General features: G+C 40.1%; 1 protein-coding gene across 1 annotated transcript in view; it reads right to left on the reverse strand.

Moving 5' to 3' along the window:
• DLG5 (discs large MAGUK scaffold protein 5) overlaps positions 1-21,575 on the reverse strand; it is a 95,586-nt gene that overhangs the window by 53,382 nt on the left and 20,629 nt on the right. The window contains exon 2 of the mRNA XM_030453594.1: positions 4,809-4,877. Within this exon, the coding sequence (XP_030309454.1) occupies positions 4,809-4,877 (69 nt within the window). The remainder of the gene's footprint in view (positions 1-4,808; positions 4,878-21,575) is intronic.

Genomic DNA, 21,575 nt, shown 5'->3' on the forward strand with positions numbered 1-21,575 from the left:
GGAGTATCCATTGTACACTCAAGCTTTTTTCACTGCTTTCTTTTAATTTTTTTTTAACCAACCATTATAAACAACATATTATTTCTTCATGACCTTATAAATCATGACAGCAAATGATAAAGATGACTTGCAAGATGTATAGCAAATCATAGGCATCAGGGTTTCCCCCTAGACTTGGGAGGCAGAGGGAGTAAGGACTGATGCTGCAGGAAAACACATGCTAAAATATTTACTTTCTTTCAATAATTCATGAGGAGAAGAACAAGGTTACACACCAGAAGTTACCATTTAGGTACATTTCTTCAGATAAACCTTTTGAAGTCATCTTGAAAGAGCAGAGAGAACAGAACAGAATTGCACGTAGGCAAAAAAAACAAAAATCAGTGAAAAATAAGCAGCACCACAATGAGGAAAGGGAAGTAAAAGTTGAAGTAATGAACTGTGGAAACAGTTTCATCAGGCAGACAGAAAACCTAATAGGTTATGATAGCAGTGAGGATCACATAACATGCAAGGACAAAAGAACTGGTAGCACTTCAGTCTTTGTTTTCATGCAGAATAGAACAATCTAAAAAAAAAAACACCAGGAAAAACAAACTTTCAGGTTCAGTAAGCCTAAGACTTTAAAGAACTGCACACTGGTTCTAGAAATATCATCCTGAAATTATATCTGTGGCCTCATCTTCAAAAATGTCAAGGAGGGAGAAAAAAAGTCAGACACCCCAGTTTGAAAAGTCATTGAAAGAAGTTGCAGTATGGAGTGCAGGAGATGGGTGTTCACAGACACCTTATTTCCATTCTAATCATTACAGACCAGTCAAACCTTCAGAAATTCATCCAGGGAACTGCCAGCTCTTAAGATATCACAGCAAAAAAATACCCTGAGGTGGTCAGCTCTGTATTAGTGGTTCAAAATCCTTGAGAGAATAAGGGGTAACTTGAACTATTTCATTACAAGATGAGATTAAAAAAAAAATGCACACCATCACACCAAAGAAAAGAGGAAAAAAACCCTCAACCCTAACTCCCCAAGACTGCAGACTCCATCACCACAGAGAGTTAAGATTTTTTGTGGATAGTGCTGGTCTGTCTTAAACAGAGCATCACATCCACTGGGTAATTCTTGGGAACTTCTGAAGTGCCAGAACTTGAGGGAACACTCTGAGTACTACATGTACACCTCTACCTGCCTGGAAATGGATGCCAGAGAAGTCAATGAGAATACCATAAAGCCATCCAACATCCTTATGACTTGGAAGATGGTTATTAAAAAGCACACTGAAAATCAGGGAGAGATGAAGGATCAGTCCTAGAGGCATCCACATGATTCATGGAGAGAGCAAAATGAAAAGGGAGTGAAGTTACTTTAAATTTGTAGAAAAGGATGTTTATTTCCTAAATTAAAAGCCCGGGTTCCAGTAAATCAAACAGGTACCCTTCAGACAAAAGGACAAGGAAATTATTGGGAAGGAATTATCACCTGATGGGAAGGAGGGCAATGCTTGCTTTGGAGTAAGAATTAAGCCCTCAGATTAATTAACTTGAATTGGAGTGAAAAAACTGTGTTGTAAAAATCTTGTCAGGCTGATCAGCTCGTTCAGTGTCAGGAAACACTGTCAAAGAAGCAAGGAAAATACTGGCAGTTGAATTCAAAGTTAGACCAGCTTAGTAGGGTCAGCTATATGACCAGATATATGGCTGCAAGAAAAAGTCATAAAAATGTAGTGCCAATAGTGATGTTTGTCACAGGCTCCTATATAAATTCCCACAGGAAAAGGTGGTACAATGATATAACTTGAGAAAAGCAAGAAAAAACACTTGGGACTAAAAAATTGATACCCTTTTAAAAGAGCTGATTAGCTGGGCCAATAACAATCTGTTAAAAGTTAAAAGATAAAGGTGATAGTATGCAAAGTGGAGATGAGATTGATAGCTGTAGAAAAAAAGAAAATTATATAGGTGGAAAAATGGAAATTTCCCATTCTGAAAATCCTATTAGGATCTCAAAATATGTTCAGAATTGGAAGAGTATGCAAAAGCTCCAAAGGAAAAAGCATAATGTGGGCTTAGCCTCAGAGCCACAGCCTGTGGGTGCTGGCTTCTACTAAACAACATTTATTTTAAAAAATATAGCTATATACTGTCTTTTGAGGAAAGGAGGAAGAATCACATTTTAAAGAGGCTGTAAAACCAGTGCTTGGTATCAAAAATCTTGAAACGTTCCCTTTGAGGGAACTCACAGAGGGTTTTTTATGCAACATGGGACAAAACAAGACCTTATCTGGCTGTTGTAAAATGGGAAAAAAGCAACCTGAGATTGAAAGGAAAGAACAAGGAAATTAAAAATGAAAACAAAAGGTTGAAGCTGGAAGTGAGTTAGATAATTGAGAGGTCACAGAAACTTTCCAAATTAAAAAAAAAAAAATTATTATTTCAAGATATTTCGACAGTTATTTCGACAGGAGCACCCTGTGCTGGGTTAGGAACTGGCTGGAGGGCCGGGCTCAGAGAGTGGTGCTGAATGGGGCTGCACCAAGTTGGCAGCCGGTCACTAGTGGTGTCCCCCAGGGATCAGTGTTGGGCCCAGTTCTGTTCAATATCTTCACTGATGATCTAGATGAGGGGATTGAGTCCATCATCAGCAAATTCGCTGACAACACTAAGCTGGGGGGAGTGTGGATCAGCTGGAAGGCAGGAGGGCTCTGCAGAGGGACCTGGACAGACTGGAGAGTTGGGATGATTCCAACGGGATGAGGTTCAACACGGCCAAGTGCCGGGTCCTGCACTTTGGCCACAACAACCCCATGGGGAGCTCCAGGCTGGGCATAGAGTGGCAGAAAGGGACCTGGGAGTCTGGATTGACAGGAAGCTGAACATGAGCCAGCAGTGTGCCCAGGTGGCCAAGAAGGCCAATGGCATCCTGGCCTGGATCACCTTACAGGTTCAAAAAATCATTTGCTGGGATACAGAAGAACATCTGGTCCAACCCTCCTGCTCAAGCCACTTGTTCAGGACTTTGTCATTTAAGTTGAGTTCAGGGCTTGGTGAGTATTTATTTTCTAAATTAGAAATGTCAGATAGCTGAGTGCAATATACAAACTGATGCTTTTTTTTTAATTATTATTACTTTTTAAGGGTCTTTTTCTGCATTTTTTCCTCTCCATTATCATGACTGGTCAAGTGGGAGACCAGCCAGGAGCTGTCACGTCCAGCTCTGCTCCTGGGTTCTCTCCAAGTCCCAAGTGACACTGCTGCTCCGTGCTTGGCACCCCGGGCACTGACTCTCCAGAAATAATTATTCTGATGTCAGAAATGCAGGATTTTAGCTTCATTCACAGAGCCTGCTGGGTATGGGCAGTGGGCAGATGAAGGATACTTCTATTTACACAGGAAAACTTTTGTCATTAGCCAAAAGGAATGAGGAAGGAAATACAGGGACAAAATGACAATTTCATGAGGATTTTTAACTCTGGGGAAGGGATGGGGATAAAGCAGATGATGTGCAGGGGCTGGAGTTGTTTATATGATTCCTCTTTTGGAAATTAACAGTGAATATCAGGACCAGCAAAACTTCCTATTTTCCATGCATGGCATGAACTGGAGTAATACATGGGGATGAAAAGGAAGGATGCATTGGGGAAAAATTAAAATATTGTCATCTACAATAACTTTGAATGGTGAGGAAAATACACAAAAAAAAACCCCAAACCTATGAAGAGCAACAACCTGTCACTGGTTTTATTTACATACAGATAGAAAAGAAAACCAAGGTGGATACACCTATGGTCAAGGCAGATAAACCTACAAAAGAGCTGCTTCTCCGAGGCTGCTACAAAGGTGGTAAAACTGCTGATTCTACCACATACACATGAGGCTGGAAATTCACCCTTGCTGCACCATTCATGACCTAAAAGCCCAGCTGGGAAGAAAAAGAGAAAAATGTTTGGATGGCAGCACACCACTTGGGATAGAGCAGCCCTGAAGTCATCCCTCAGTGACACTAAAAACCTTTCCCTCCTCCTTTCCAAATCCTAACACCATGTTTCACTTACTTGCCTGAGCCCAGGTTTTTTTAGAGCTCCCTTCTTAGCATAATCATCTTAGTGATATTTAAGCTTATTTCTCAGATCCTTTTTCTGGAAAATAAGCCCATTGTCATTATATATAGAAGCTTCATAATTTAACCCAGAAACTCAAGATGGTTATAAAAACATACAGAATCATCTCAGCTTCCCAACATCCTGACTTGCTCTGTAGTATTTCAGAAAAAAAAAAAGGGGTTTAATTAAGATGCTGGCAGTAGAAACAACCTCCAACAAGAGGTAGAGGGGTTAAGGGGAGGATGAAAACTTGAAGCACAGGAATTCTACATAGATCTGTCCCCAGCTCACTGGGTTATCTTTTCACAAGGGTAATTCTGTGCAGTTGAAATAAGTTTTGCCTGTAAAATGAATGGGAAAAAAAAAAAAAAAGTAGCTCATGGTTTGGAAAAATCTTAAGTTTTGGAATATGTTGGGTTTTGATATTCCTATATATAGAGATATGCATGCAGAGGACTAGTTTCATTTAACCAATCATCTTCCTCAGGGGGTGGAAAAGGGCTCTTATTATGCTGACATTTCAACTGCTTGCTTTCATTTTTATTTAACAATTTTTAACATTTTCCTGGTGAAGGAATGGTTGCATCTCATAACTCAGCTTCTTTGATTTTATGACTGGAAAGCCTCTACCTTTCCCAGAAGCAACCTTAAAACCTTGTTCACCCCAAAGATGGACTCATCCAGTTATTAAATTAATACTTTACTCACCAATGCTACTCAGAGAGCTGCTGCTTTCAGAGTCAGAAGGCATTATGGACAGCACACTGTAAGTAGACCCTGAAATTAGAAGAACAGAAACAGGATTACTTTGTGTGATTTTCCCCTCCTCAAACCACAAAAATAATTCATTTTTCTGATACTGTAGATGCCAAACACTTGCAAAATGCAAAAATGTATTAGAAGTATCATTTGTAAATGAATATTGCACTGTTTGCTGAGTAAGAGATCATTTGGGATGAAATACTAAAAACAAGATCAGTGAAATACTGAATAAATATTCAATGGTTATTTCAGATACATTGAAAATAGAATCTCAGGTCTACATCATGAAAATCTTGAGTGACACTTGGGATATCAGTCAGAATCTATTTTGGTTTCTTACCTGTTGATACATCCCAGCTCCTATCTCACTGTGTAACTGTTTTGTTTTATGGTCAAACTTACTTTTTGACTTAAAAATCTCATTTTATAGGTAAATCAGTTTTGCTGCCATCCCTTTGCAACTTAAGCATTTGACCTTAAAAGCAAGGACCTAGAGCAATCTGTTGTTCCTAGGATAACAAGGTTTTTCATATATTCATAGACCAGAAGCAACTTTTATTTCACTTATTTTAGAAGTACCTTAAATTTTACTCCCCAAAAGAACTAGAAAAACAGGTCCTACTTCAAAACCTTCACAAGTAAACAGCTTCACCATCCCTCACAAACAGGATAAACAGACCAGAGTACAGTCAGAGAGGGATTATGCACAGAATTGATTTGAAATCTGGTCCATTTTCAGCCCCAGCCAGGATGTTTCAACCTCAAAGATGTTTCAATAGTTTTAAGAGTTCCCTCTCCCAAAGTCCTCCTCCTCTATGCTTCAATATTTGTTTCTTCCACTTTCTTTGAAATTAAGATAGAAAAGCAGAGAAGCAGCATGAGATTGAACACATGGATCCACCTTTGAAATGAGTTAAAGACCAGGCTGGGAAGTAAGAAAAAAATCCTTGGTTTTGCTCCTCTCCTTCTTACTAGGAAAAGAAATTACCTCTGTAACTGGCAGCTCCTGGTGTTAAATGAAGGAAATAGAAGCTGTGCTAAAGCTTACTAACAACACAAGGAACAGCAGCAGTGAATAAAAATGAATGAAAAAAGCAAATAGACTTGGGGTCTGATCTGCAGCTGGTACATGTGACAGTGCATGGACCAGAAACAGAATGAATCATGAAGCAGGTTGCCTAACCAGACAAAATCCCTGCAAAAAATTATTCACACGATATGGGTTATAAATAATTCTAGTTGACTGGACAGGGTGTAATGTTTTCTTGTTAACTTTTATGTAAAATATACAAGAAGAATGTCAATGATGCACTGGCCTCAAAACAAAACCCAAAAAGCAACAGCATCTGCTGCCAATTTTGACTTCTATTTCAAACATTTGGACGTGATTTAAGCTGTGTCCCTATTTTATTAAAGCTTAAAATCAAAATAATTTCTGCATAAATTCAAATTAGCCTCCCTGCATACTCTAAACTTGTATGACTTGCAGTGTTCCTTCTAGTCTAGACAAGAGGGATTAGAATCATGAGGGCAGCAGAAAAAAAAAATAGATCAATGCATTAAACAAATCAAGACACTTTTACAACAGCCAACGTGTACTGAGATTGTATCCAAACTGCCTGGGACTCAAGCCCAATGATAACCCATGCCAGAAGTGACACTTCATTGTATTTAGCACTTTTTAAACAAATATATTTATTCCAGAGAGCAGGATTTCACTCATTTTTAGCCCTGCTCTGGCTTTTAACAGAGGAAAAGATGACCAAGAAGTTCAGGGCTTCTTGAAAAATCAAATCTAAGCTAATCTTGATTTTATTTTTGAGGCAGCTACCAATCAGTAAGGTAAAATTGTCCCATGGCTCTAAAAGTTTAGACAGGACTCCCATGTTTAAACTATTACTGATTGGTAGCTGCCTCAACATCTTTTTAAGAGTAAAGAAAGACTCAAAAAAACCCAAACCAAAAACAAAAAACAAACAAACAAAAAACCCAACCCAAAAAACCCCCAGAAAGCAAAAAACAAAACCCAAGATTAGCTCTGATTTGATTTTTCAAGAACCTGAAAACCCTGAACCTCTTTGTGATCTTTTCCTGTGTTAAAAGCCAGAGCAGGACTTAAAATGAGTGAAATTCTGCTCTCTGGAATAAATATATTTGTGAATAGAGGTTCAGTAGAGACAAGAGGTTCAATAGACATCAACAGAGCCATCTGACTCTCCCTGGTGATGCTGTTAAAACACTGAGCTCAGATTTGTAAATGCAAGGCCCAGTAATGCATGGCATGTTAGCACAAGGAAAAACCCAACTGTGAAGAGGGGAGGAATCATCTGATCCATTCAGAACCCCTCACTCCTACCAAAAAAACCAAACAGAAAAGCCCAGTAGAGTTTCTGTGGCTTCCAAGGCTGCTCATGGTTGTTGGGTTTTCAACTACAGAGGAGATGGAGTCTGCAACACCTTCTACTTTTGTTATCAGAGACACTTCTAGGCAAGTGTCAAAAACCAATAACCAGAGGACCCTGCATAGCTTTCAAAACATGAAAATTCATCTTTAGGTATTGAATTGATACACAGCCACATATTGAGGCTAAATTCAGGGTGATAATTTAGGCTAAACAAGCCGGGTCCACCTAGCAATATCTCAGTAGTACCTGAAAATGCTCCCAGAGAGGATTTCCCCACTCTATAGGATGCCTCCTGGAATAAATGAAAACACTGAAAACCACCTCAAAAGACTCAGGCAGAGGCAAAAAGGCACAAGGTAGTTTCTATAACCAGAAGCACTAACCCACCCTTTTTATTCATGACCTCCACAGCAGAGCATATTAAGGAATTCGTTGCAAAACCAACTCCTTAGTTAAGCAATTTTCCACTTTATTTCAAATTGTCAAAACTGATTATCAAATTGCACAAAGGAGAGCAGAACATAAGAACCCAACAAGACACCACAACTTCTTTTTCAGGTTCATGGTGAAAGTGCTTCACATCCAGGGCTTCACATGCCTCTCACTGCACTTTTCCAAATATTGGCCTTTTATATTTTTCAGCTGACATTCACCTCACACGTCCAAGTCCCCTGATACAGAAGTTTGCTACATATATTTTCAGTTCACTCACAGCAACTCTTGACTTGTTCCAGTTCAAAATTATTGCTTGAAATGACAATATTACCTGAGATAATACAATAGATAATATTCATAATTAAGAAGTGAGCCATTTTATAGATAGACATTCATAAAGACAGGAAAAAGAATATAAGCATCTTTATATATAAGGAAAAAAAGAATATAAGCATCCTTAGCACTTGTCCCACACGTTGGGCAGTGCTCTGGTCTTTGCTGCACAGCTCTTGGCACATCACCCATCTTTAGGGCTTGCAGCATGGCTGCCTCCTAAATGAATGATATCTCCTAGCTAGGAACACCTGGCTCCTTGTATCATAGAATCATAGAATCATAGAATTAGCTGGGTTGGAAGGGACCTCAGAGATCATCTAGTCCAACCCTTGACCCACCGGAGCAGTTGCTAGACCATGGCACTGAGTGCCACATCCAGTCTTTTTTTAAATGTCTCCAGGGACGGAGAATCTACCACCTCACCGGGCAGTCCATTCCAATGTCTGATCACCCTCTCCGTGAAGAAATTCTTTCTAATATCTAACCTAAACCTCCCCTGGCACAACTTAAGACTGTGTCCTCTTGTCTTGTTGAAGGTCGTCTGTGAAAAGAGTCCAGTTCCCACCTCGCTACAGCCTCCTTTCAGGGAGTTGTAGACAGCAATGAGGTCTCCCCTGAGCCTCCTCTTCTTCAGGCTGAACAGCCCCAGCTCCCTCAGCCTCTCCTCACAGGGCCTGTGCTCGAGTCCCTTCACCAGCCTGGTTGCCCTCCTTTGGACCTGTTCCAGGACCTCTACATCCTTCTTAAACTGAGGGGCCCAGAACTGGACACAGGACTCGAGGTGTGGCCTAACCAGCGCTGAGTACAGGGGAAGAATCACCTCCCTGGAATTGTAGGGCTGAGTCTTTAGAGGAAGCCTGCACAAATTTCTTTTTTTCTTCCTTCATGCTCCCCTGCTGCAGATTTCCATTATTAATTCATTTCTGCTCTTCCTCCCCCTTCTCTTCCCAGCACGGTGACTGCCAAGTGATTCAGCCTCTTGTCAGCAAACCCTTTTTCTGATGGAGATCCAACACACTGGATGAGAGGGCAGCATGACAAACATTTGTTGAGCCACATCTCCATGCCCCAAACCCAACTGGCTTTGGCAGGACTCCTGCTTGCTGGGGTTGAGGGGGGGAGAGCAAAAAAGTTTGATTAAAACTGGAAATGACCCAGATTACCATGTTCCCCTGTGCCTTTACAACCAACACAACTGCCCAAGGAGCTTAGGATCACATGGATCTGCCATGTTCTATCTCTGTGGCTATTCTTTTCTTGGCAGTCTGTGTCACAAAGCATAACACAGGCAGCTCTTGCAGGTTGAGTGACATTCAGACATCAGATCTGGGGCTCACGCAAAGCCTTCAGCTGGGTGTTTGCTTCCATCCCCACCACCTTTACTTCAGATGCTTCATAGTTAAAGACTTGAATAATTCCCAGAACAGGCACATATTCAGCAGTGAAACAGTAGAAGATGAGTTACCAGCACAAGTTTGCTGACTCGTCCCCCACTTACTCTAAAACATGGTTTTATTATTTATTCTGCACACATACAGCTCCTGAATCCTGTGCCCTGCAGCATAAGATTCCCTTATTTTTAAGACACCATGAAAATGACAAGAAGATTAAATGGTTTTTTAAATACTCAAGCAGCTAAAAATTTAGAATTTTTATTTCCCATATGGCTCAGTCTTAAGTTTTTCACAGAGATGGTGAGGATCAAAAAGTTTAATTTCCTTTTACAAGGAAGAAAACTTCCCACAAGAACACACTCATGAAATATTAACACAGGTTTGGAAAAAGATAGATGCTTGTCAATGGGTTTGGAAAATCTAGATACTTCAGTGCTGAAGTCACTTTCCCATTCTGTATATTAAAGATAAACTCTTGTTAAGCACAGAAGGCTTCATACATAATCAAGGACTTTGGCACCTTTCCCTGAAAAATTTAGAAAAAAAAACCCAGACAGAATTATAGGTCAGGCTGATTCTGATTTAATATGACAATTTCTTTTAGGTTAAGATTCAGAAAAGTTAAGTAACCTGCCAGAGGCCAGAGACATCAGTAAAGAAGCCCTGGGATCATATGCTTCTGTTCCTAGTTGTCAGTCGTACAGCCAAGTTGAGCATTTTATCTTCAGCTCTTAAAAACACTAAACAAGGATCTTTAAAATACCTATTTTCTTAGTAACATCTGCTCAAAACACATCATGGGAGGATAAGCCCGTGGATAGGTATTTCTAAATATGCATTTCTATGTGTGTGACACTCAAAACAATCCACAGTCTGCCTGTAAGAGAAATCTAAGATACTGCATGATTGCTGTGCATCTACAACACTGAATTAGCAAAGGAAGCAGACACTGATGCCTTTAATAAAAAAATAAAATAAAAAAAAATAAATTGGAATAGTGCAAGTGAGAAAGATAAGAGGGAAGGGCAAGAGGCAAGAAAACAAGGTAGTCCATTTATTATCACTGTCATCAGGATACCTTGTGGCTGTTTGCATACTTCATTTGCATTATTTGTTCTTGTTTACTGCATTCTGAGCACTGGATCAAATAATCCTCTTTCACACAAAGCAGCACAGAAGAGATGAAAACCCTTTCCAGATCTGAACTGGCACAGCTGGGTTCACAAAACACCCGTGGATGAGATTGTTTCAGCTGACAGCATTCAAGTTGTTGTGCCATGGACATGATGCTCTAATGATGCAGTAGAGAAGTGGGGTAGAAACAATTTGGAAGAGCCAAATTACCAGGAGGTTTTATTAGCAGGATGGCAATTATTACCAAGTGCTAATTGGAAGCAAAGAGGTAGGAAAAATTATGACTGCTTAAAAAAAAATGAAGAGAAGCACACCCAATAGCCAAGGTCAGGTAGAAATAAAGCCCCTTACTACCTTCTAATCTTTCAATTGCCTTCTTCACAATTTAGAAAACTATTAATTTAATATCTTGTACTCACTGAAACCAAATCAGAAGTGATTAAATCTATCTGCTGTTATTTATTCAAAAAGTCCTGCAGCAATTCAGGTTCTAAATCAGAAGCATTTGTTTCACCCTTTGTCTGGGATGCCTTTAACTCCACTTTATTGAGTGCATTTTGTCTTGACAAGTCATTTGTCTCCAACACTCCAAGAGCAAAGAACCCTCCAGTTACAGCCCTGCATTTCCATGAGGAAGTGCAGCAAGGATGGGTGATGACTTTTCAAGTTATTTTAAGGCTAAGAGCAACATTCCTAACTACTGGGAAAATAGCAGCACACAAACTTCTATTACTCAGATGCTGGCAAAATAACCATTTTCAGTTTGTGGAGCTGCACATACTCACTTGCTTATAAAGGAAATGCATTTGGGTTTTTTTTTTAGGCTGAGAAAAAAGTTAACTGGCTCCAGTTTCTTTAAGCTCAGCATTTAATACAGGTGGGAAAAGTGCTTTTCAAGTCCTAGCAAAAGTGCAATGCAAGCAGGTGAAGTGAATTCCCACGTATTTCAGGTCAGGTACATGATACAGGTGGTCCTTGGATTCTTATCAATGCAGCTTGCTTTTCTATCACAAGGTGTTAGAGCTGACTACCTTAAAATAGAATTTGTTTTATGAATTATTTTTAATGCAGCTACTTTACCAATGCCAGTTAACTTATTCTGGGAAAACCCATCTTTGTTTCACTGGCAAAAAGCCCAGTGTATCCATGAATTATTATTTCCTTCTAGCCACCAGGAGCATTACATTTGTTTGCTGGATTATACACTATAAACCAAAGGTAAAGAAGGAAAAAAAAAGGGGGGAAGGAGGGGAAGAGAGAAAAAACATAACATTTTACTTTTTAACAAGAAGAAATACTATATATCCATTTTATCCTAGGGAAAAAAAAAAAAGGGGGAAAGAGAGGTGATGCCCCAACTCACCTGTCATCATTTGGGCTGGAAATGGACACTTGTTAGAAAATCATTCCCTTTCATTGATCTTTGGCAGAAATCCTATTCCTGAATCCCTTCACATCTCCTTGCCAGCTTCTTTTAACCCTTAAATACTAAAATACATTGGCATCTACTTACTCGTTTGTAAAGTCTGAAGGGAGACTTGCTGGTTATTTTGTCACGCAGCACTCCTTTCAGGGGAAACTCTTTTTGCCAAGTTATTTTCATACCTGGAGGCAATTCTTTCCATGGAGCTATCCTGCAGAAGCCTTGCAAGTAATCCAACCAGGATTTCTGGAGGATGGCACCATCTGCCATTTGCAAGTGACCTGAGAATATCTAAATGCAGGGCAATTCTGCCCAGAAAATACCAGAAAATACCCCTGTGTTATGCAGTCAAAAGCCAGAAAGTGTTATGGGATGGAAGTGGTAAATATCAGATCCCTAAGGATATATTCTCAAACAGCAACAGTTGCTTTACTCAGCTTGCAATGGTGACAATTAAGGGATTCAATCCTCATTTAGTTTGCAGATAGACTCAGAGCTTTGTAGCCTTTTATTTCTTCAACTAATTATACAGTCGAGTAATATGAATGGCAAAACAAAATTTAAAAGGGCAGCATTATAAACTCTACAGGTAAATGCTATATTTAAGATGCAATTTAAATTTTGGAATGAAATCAAAGCAGCCACTGAATTATGTTTGTAAAGGGGCCATGCCATAAAAAATACCTACATGGAAGAACAAAGCAGAGAACTCCAGGCATTTAAAACTGCAGACACTGACAATCAGAAGACTAGAAAACTAACACAAAAACCCCAAGCATTAATTCCAAAAGATTAACCTCTTAGCACATCCAGCCCTTTCATTATCTTAGGTTGCAACTGGGTATTTCCTCTGCAGAAGGAGCTGAATTCAGACTTCACCCACAGCAAACAAGAATTATGGGGCCAGCTTTTTTAGGACAAGTCATTAAGAACACCCATCCATCAACAAAGTCTGAAGATATGAATGGATCTGTTTCAGTGCTAATGGCACAGCTAAAGCCACACAGCTTTCCTACTCTGGAGACACTTAGAGCAAGGATAGAGGGGTTTACACCATATTTCTGCCCTACTCTTGTAGGGTAGCATGAGAATGAGGCACTCAAGGAGGAAAGCACCTCCACACAAACATAACCACACCAAGGGCTTGTGCTGTTTACAGCTCAGGGGAAATAAAAAACAAAACAAAACAAAAAATCAAACAAACCAGGCCAGGTTTAATCCAGTCCTTTGTGATTTCAGGTGGAGGTGTAACATATCAAAGTCCAAAGGCTTATTTTCCCTCTCCTCGTATTATCTGTCTTATCTAAACCTGCCCGTGTACACTTTAATCTCATAAAGCTCTCTCTGTTGAATATCCTGCTGATTTCTAACCCAGCAGACTGACAAGGACAGAAAAAAAAAATCTATTCTTACCAAGAAATAGAACAAAGAAGTTGGGAAGTTCTTCTCAGCAAGCAGCCCAGGTTACAATCAAAGAACAAATGATTGGAGAAGTCAGACACAATATCCCCTCTATGCTGTGCTCAATATTAAATCCTTTTAATAATACATAATTAGGAAAACTTTTAGCTTGGTGGTTTAGCCTGAATTCTCTCCACTTTCCTACAACTTAAAAAACAAGCTCACATCTACTGCTTATAAGGCTTGCAAGAGATGTACCAAAACAATCACCCAAACTTTGGCTGTGTGGGAGTCAATTCTCACCACACCTGCTTGGAAACCCAGCTGCCATGAGGAGATTGGACTATTTCAAACAAGGCAGTCCTAGAAAAGGCAATTCATGTTACTTAGTATGAAAGCTGGCATAACTCTCAAGGAAACTCCCTTCAACCTTGAAAGGAGATGCACACTCCCCAGCTAAGCCCTAAAAAATGAACTCTTGTTACATTACTCCTTGTAGTGTTTTTTGATATGCAGCCTCTAAATATCCCCTCTTCAGGAAAAAAACCAGAAAAAATTGTCCAGAGATGGTTTCATGAAGGTATAGAAGAGAAGGGCTTTAAATTCATCTTTGATGGATTGTGAAAATGGAAAAAAATACATGGACTTCCATGCAGGAGGGGGCTTGTATCCAACCTTCTTCTGTGTTTGTTTGTTGCACTTGTCAGTTGAAGTGATAACAGAAAAGCTAAGCTAAAGCACTTAATCTAAGATTTCTTTTCTCTTTGGCAAGTTTATTTTTTTTGCTCAACACTCCATGTAAGAAAGCAGAAGACAGAATAAAACACAAGGGTTTTTTTCTACTGCTGCCAGCAGTAATTCCATATTAATTAGATATATATTTAATCTGTAGGCATGGAGTCCAAGGGTCTGCTCAGTAAGAGATATAAATCCCTGTTAATCACACACTTTAAACCCAAGTCCTCTTCAGGACATCTTCAACTACAGGAAAATCAGAACTGTGTGAATGCTACAGAGCAAGTGCTACTGACAAAAGAAATATTGAATGCCTGGCAATATGAGCAAGACCTCTCCCTAAAGCTGAGAAAATTGGAGCAAATATTCTGTGGGTGTCTATCCAGGATCTTCCCAGAGATGCACAAGTTTTCACTGAAGTAATAGTGAAATATTTCACTAGGAACTAGTGAAATAACCAGACAACACTTTATAGTGTCAAGCAGTGATGTGACCTCAGAAAAGGAGACAGAAAGGTAACAACATCAATTAAGAATATATTTGTACCATGGGCTGTACTTGTTTTGGAAGACAAACACATAGATATAATAATAATAATAATTAAAAAATAAATCACACCTATGCCCTCACTTAACACAAGCATGTCCTTAAGTGCTCTGCTTCACTGGATGATTATTACATAAATCTATTCCCTATAAACTATTTAAAAAAAAAAATCATCTGTTGCAGAAATGCCCAGGGGTAAACTTCATGCCTCTCCTGGTTACAGCTGCACCACCCACAGAACTTTTCATCTCTCCCCAGAGGAAACCTTGGGAGATGAGGAGGGCAGCACCAGGCTGATCACCTCTTCCACTGGGCACAGCCTCTCCCTGACATCCACAGGGAAGAGAACAGAGGAAAAAAACGTGGCTTTAGCTTCCTAATAGCCAAAGCAAGAGAGGTAACTAAAGGTGACAAAAAGTCATCTTCTCCTCCATGTCCCAGGGTGCTCAGGCGTGCAAATGCTCACTCTACCTGGAGCTGAAAACAGAGAGTGCTGGAAAAACAAAAAACTGGAGTTCATCTGGAAGCAATTACTCCATGCATTCCTCTCTCCCCCTTTTTGCCTCTTCTCTGCCAGGCACAAAACTGCTCCTGCTTTTCCTTCTCTCCAAGGCAGGGCAAGGAGAAGACTGAGTGTCCTCAGCCTCTGCTGTGGCTTGGGCAGAGCAGCCAGATGATGCTTTGGCATTCTGAAGGGTTTGGCTTGCTTGTTTGTCTGGAGATATCCCTGGGGGATGCTTCTTCTGGCTTCATTTTTTATATAAATCCCTTGATGACAGCCTGTGTTTGGAGTCTGAATCACTTTTGAAATCCCAAAGAGGATTTTTCCTATACAGCAAGGGATCAGCATGCTAGATGGGCTTTCCTGAGATGATTATTTTGGGAGAAGGGGACTGCAGCTCTTGCAAGTCACAGAGTGGCTTCTGGCTTTAAAAGGGATTAAAACTCTGAGGTTTTATGCCATTAGGTATGGGTTACCCAGCCAGCAACTGAAGGGAGCATATGAAGAATGTCAGGGAACTTGAGGTCCTAGTGACAGGCAGCCAGATCTTAATAATGTGATGATTTTTCTAAGCCAAACATTCACCCAAAAGATGGACTATGAGGGGGGGAAAAAAAGCCTGCAACACAGGCTGCCAAGTGCTATGAACTCCATCACTTCTGGAAAAGGTTTTAAAGCTTACTGCAATGATGATGCACTGACAAATGACTGAAATCACACTCCTAGCAAAAAGCAGAGGCATTAGCATTACATGACAGCACTCCCTGAGCTTTATGGAGTGCAGCAGAGCTCCCTGGAGACTGTGGGAGAGAAACAAGCTCAAAATTTGGCAAATGCACTGCAGGTTCAGCATCCTACTCCACATGGAAAGGTGATGCCCTGGTGCACTCAAGCAGTGGAAGAAGAGAAGACAAAAATCTGTGTTCTCCAACACTGCTTTTTCATCACCAAATGTTTCAACTACATTACAATGAGGACCAAATTAAGCCAGTCTGTAGGGTAAAAAAGTGCTTAGAAAATGAGTGTATATACACAGGTTGAGATGGAGAGCACTTTAGAAGTGCAGGATTAAAATCTACCTTGTCATGATTTGGAGCAATCTTTGATACTCTGACTCTTCAAGGCAATGAACCAAACCTCAGAAGGGTTTTAATTCATATGAAAGCATATAACCATCTCTTTTCTTCTATAAATAACATCAGTGGGAAACTTCAGAAGAAACTTAAAATTCTTCAACTGAAAAGAAGGTTGATAACTTGCAGTTCTTTAAATCATTGCTTTTCCTTTTACACTTTACCCTGCTGGGAAAACAAACCTGCAACTTTGCACCTGAAGGGCTAAATTTGCTTTATAATTAGTTATGCTCATGCACAAAGCAGATATGAATGGGTAGTTATTTCAAATCCAGAGAACCTTCCAGAAATATTTAATAAATCAGTACTTCAAAAAAAGCACTGAAAAGAAAAAAATTAAAACAAAAAGTAAAAAACTTAAAAGAAATCCAAGCTACTGTACAGCCACCTGAAAGCAAAAAAACAAAAACTTGTTTTCAACCAAGGTAAACATTTAATTCTTTATAGACTTTCATACAGGTCCAGACCTTTTTGGATCAAGGGCAAAGCCTGATAATCTACCTGCTACTGCCCTCAGTCTGAGGCCAATAGGATAAACCATCAAGATTTGAGCTGAAGAATACTTTGATTTTTTAGCATGTTCTCTCTATGTATCCTGACCTGTGTCAGGATGGAAGTTGGTCATACGAAATTATTTTCCAGTTTCAGAAAACATGCTTTTCTTAATTCCCTAGACACATTATCAGAGGGAAGAGACCCAATGCACAAATGCCAAGCGACACTTGGGAGAACCCCACACAATCCTCACTGCCCACCTAATAAGAGTTGCCTCTCAGTCCCCTGTAATATCAGCAAGTTCAAGCATCAGTCCTATAATAAACCAAATAATACAAAGCTGCTTCCCTCAGGGAGACCATTACAAGAGTATAAATGGAAGGAGAGATGTTCATGTCTCATACTGCCTAGGTAAAGACCCTATACTACCCCCCACTTCACCAGAAAAAGGAGCTGGTGACTTTCTACCAGCTCCACAACTATGAAACCCAAGAGCTGACAGCTCAGTCTTAGCAGCTCACCAAGCTAAGATCAGCAGAAGTATCTTCCCAGGCTTTACAATTCAGAACTGAGCTCAAGTTGCATCTCAGAAAATCTGGAACCTCTTTCATTCTAAAAACATGACAAGTTTCCCCATCAAAAAACAGCCTCAAGTGCTTTTTTTTTTGGTGATGCCATCCAGAAGCAGCTACCATATAGAAAGAAGAGTCACCAGGACATTTTTAAAAATTAAACTGAATATCTATGCATCATATGCCTATATGGATAGGCAAACAACACCCCTGCACTGGAACTCTGTATTAAGCAACTATAGAATCATAGAATCATAGAATTGGCTGGGTTGGAAGGGACCTCAGAGATCATCGAGTCCAACCCTTTTACCACCATTGTGGTTGCTAGACCATGGCACTGAGTGCCACATCCAGTCTCTTTTGAAATATCTCCAGACACGGAGAATCCACTACTTCCCTGGGCAGCCCATTCCAATGTCTGATCACCCTCTCCGTAAAGAAATTATTTCTAATATCCAACCTAAACCTCCCCTGGCACAACTTAAGACCATGCCCTCTTGTCTTGTTGAAAGTCGTCTGGCAAAAGAGACCAACCCCCCCCCTGGCTCCAACCTCCTTTCAGGGAGTTGTAGAGAGTGATGAGGTCTCCCCTGAGCCTCCTCTTCTCCAGACTGAACACCCCCAGCTCCCTCAGCCTCTCCTCATAGGGTCTGTGCTCGAGTCCCTTCACCAGCCTGGTTGCCCTCCTTTGGACCTGCTCCAGGACCTCGATATCCTTCCTGAACTGAGGGGCCCAGAACTGGACACAGGACTCGAGGTGTGGCCTCACCAGGGCTAAGCACAGGGGCAGAATCACTTCCTGATTTAAACTATGATTTATTAAACTATGATTTATTAAACAAGATATAGATAATGTCCTGCTTGATTACAGAACTCCCCCTGCTATTTTGAGGCTGAAGCCCTTTGAGCATTCCTAAAAGTGCAAATCCTAAGCAGTGCTATTAATCACTTCATGTTTGGAAGCAGTAGATCATCATCTTGTATTCAAAATGAGAGGATTGTAGCCATGACTTAGATGCTTTTAAGATGATCTCCCTGGTTCCTCAGCTCAGCATCACTGATTAGTGCCTGCATAGCAAGTTGGTGCCCTCTGGCCACCAAGGTTCAGAATTCATCACCACCACCATCCTGGCAGATTTGGGATGATTTCTCCTCCCTACACCTGTAATTGGCCATTATCACCTATTCAAATTAACAGCAGGTACAAATAAAAGCAATATCCAGCAAACAAGCAGCAATGACAGCCTCAGCTAAAGAGAACCCAAGAGTCAAAATTTCTAAGAAATGATGAATATCAGCATTCAAACAGAAAACCTATAGCTCAGACAACCATCATACTTTACTGTCCCATGTAGACAGGCACTGGAATTTGCTTTGTGCTTTCAGCAGCACAGTGGATCTTCTAAACCATTCCCTTCCCATCAGTTGGGGAGGAAAAACAACTCTTAGACAGAATAAGGAAATCCACACTGGCATCCCTCAAGTTCTTCTTGTTCCATTAGGACACTGGAATCCAATGGAAAGAGGCAGTCACCCTTCTTGATGTGTCACATTTCTTTATTCCCCACAAGCAGAAATCAGAACTCTAATGAGCTGGCCCTGTAGTAAATGGAGGTGGCTCTTGTGTCCTCCTTACACCTCACTGTAGAAACACATCTCATTTCTTAATCATCACCTTCCATGTGTTTTCCAAGACACTGCTTATCTTCTTACTGAATGCAACCTCTTTAATTCTCCTGCTTTTTAACTTTTGCCTGCCTTACCAAGAATAATGTAAGAATTTTCATTACTGTGAGGAGTATTACTGGAGAAGGGAAGGAAAAGCTGTGTTCTGTAGGACTAGGAAGTTCCTGCCACAGTCCTGGACTCCAAACACACACAATAACCTCCCAAAACATCCATCATCTCATCAAGATTCCTAAGTCTCTCCTAACCAGAAATCTAATATTCTGTTTTCAAACCTAGAGACCATGCCTGTATCTTCTACTTTCCAACAAATGAGGGAAGGAAAACACTTGCCATCTTTATTTTCTTTCAAAATACAGTATTGTATCTGGAGAATGTACGTTCATAAAGTGGAAAAACTGAAGTCTTAAATGATAGCAAGGAGCAACTTGATAATTAAAGAAGAGGGATTCCTTATTTGATTGCATTTACCAAAGACTTCTTGCAGTATGAGCTGAATACACAGATGTCATTTGGAAAAAATGACCTCATTTTAGTGCTGCAAGTCTTAGCACAGGACAATGACTTGAAATTAAAAAGTATTAAAAAAAATAGTGCCACTGCTGATACACAGAAGCAAGATTGGGTTTAAGTTTACCTTCCCAATACTATAAACTGACAAAAATATAATTTCCCTATTCCAGACCTCAAGAGCTGCAAGATCAAGAATATCTTACAGCAAGTACAACAGCCTAAATTTAGAACAGGATTAGCTGTCAAATGATGACTGAATGCATTACTAGTTTTAAAAATTCAGAGAAAAATCTGTTAGAACACAGCATGTCCATTCATTTTACACTCTGCATCTATTGTTCTTCCCACAAACAATGAAAATAAAGCAGAAACAGAAGTGATGGTTTTAGCCAGCAATATTCAAAATGCAAAAAACATAAATCAACCTTAAGGACAGTTACATCACTGGCCATTTCCTCCAAAATCAATGGGAATTAAAAAGCTTTCTGGGAAACTACCAGCACTTTAGCATCACTCAGAGCCTGTTGTCTTATGGTAAAACTTTGAAAGTCTAGAAATAGCCATAAAACTTTGCATTGTTGAGAGTAATGAATGCATGGAAGAAGAGGATAAACAGTGATGGACTATTTGCAACCCAGACTGCTAAATAACAAGCCTGGAGAAAATCCTGTGGTGTGACAGGAGATGCTCATCTTGCAGGGAGCAACATTACTGGTAGCACATTCTCATGTGGTGTGTTCATAAGCCAAACTTCCAGGGTATTGGAAAAAACCTCTTGTATCCCTCTGACTGAAGAATTACTGTGGAAGTTGAACTGGTTATGGAACAGGAGTTCTCCTGCCTCTGTGACACTGATCCCACTGGGACAGCTCAGCCTGAAACAGCTCTCTGAAGGTCACATACCCACAGCAAGCAAATAAAGTACAAGAAAAATACAGGTGGTAAATCACAGCCAGGGAAGGCACAATCAATCCCTAAGTAGGTGACACCTTTTCCATGCATTTTGGTATTTCACCAACACATAGTTCCAACCCAGAAAGCAAAACACCAACTTGAAAAAAAACTTTTCAGCAATCTCAAAGCAAAAAAAGAATAAATCTTGGATATTAGAGCCCACAATTACCATTTTGTTCTCCACAGGTGTAGTCAACAGCACATTTTAAGAGGAATAAAATCCATGAACCAGAAAGCCTAAGGAATAATATTTTACCTTTCATTTGAAGAAGTTCTGTTGCCTCTGTGTTCAGCTGTGAATGGTAGGAAAGCTTGGTTTATATCCACACACACCAAAAAGAAAACTGGGATGATAAAACCTGCTCTGCTACCAAGACAGATGCTCCCATGGGGCACTACTGGAGTCATTCAAAAGGCTTAGAGGATTGTGCTTACTTGTCTGAATGAAAATACTACAGAGGAATGGATGTGGTAAAAATTTTATAAGAGCAAGCCTCCAGAGTGCTTTTAGATGGCTTGGGATGAAATGGAGAACCTGGAGAAACCACAGGAACATCAGGCCCAATGTTCATTTCCATCAATACATTTCCATCAAATATTCCTACCTGCTCAGACAGCAAATGGTGCCACCAGAGAGGGTGCCAATTGCCATTTCCTAGACTAAAAGACAAATGTATATTCTAACATTTCATCTTTCAACAAAGCCATGAATATGGGAGAGTAAAACAGCAAAAGCCAAGTTTATTTCACCCATAAGATGCCTGTCTCTTACAATTTCATGCCTTGCCAGTGATGTCCCCAGAAAAGCCAAGTGTTCATCATGCTGCCCCAGGATGCTTCCCCTCCATTTGTCTGTGGACTGAAAAAGCAGCTGCTGCCTGCTCAGATCTTAAGTCTTCACACTAAGTTCCCATTCTGCTTATTTTTTCTTCAAACCTACCAGATTTTTATGACCTGTAGAGGGTATTCCACCATCTCAGCACAGATGAAGGCAGAAGGCAACACCTGTGTACCACTTAACCTTTATTTTCATCCTTAGAAACTTCTCT

This window comes from Calypte anna, chromosome 6, assembly GCF_003957555.1.
Source record: "Calypte anna isolate BGI_N300 chromosome 6, bCalAnn1_v1.p, whole genome shotgun sequence".
In the NCBI taxonomy this organism is placed as follows: domain Eukaryota; kingdom Metazoa; phylum Chordata; class Aves; order Apodiformes; family Trochilidae; genus Calypte; species Calypte anna.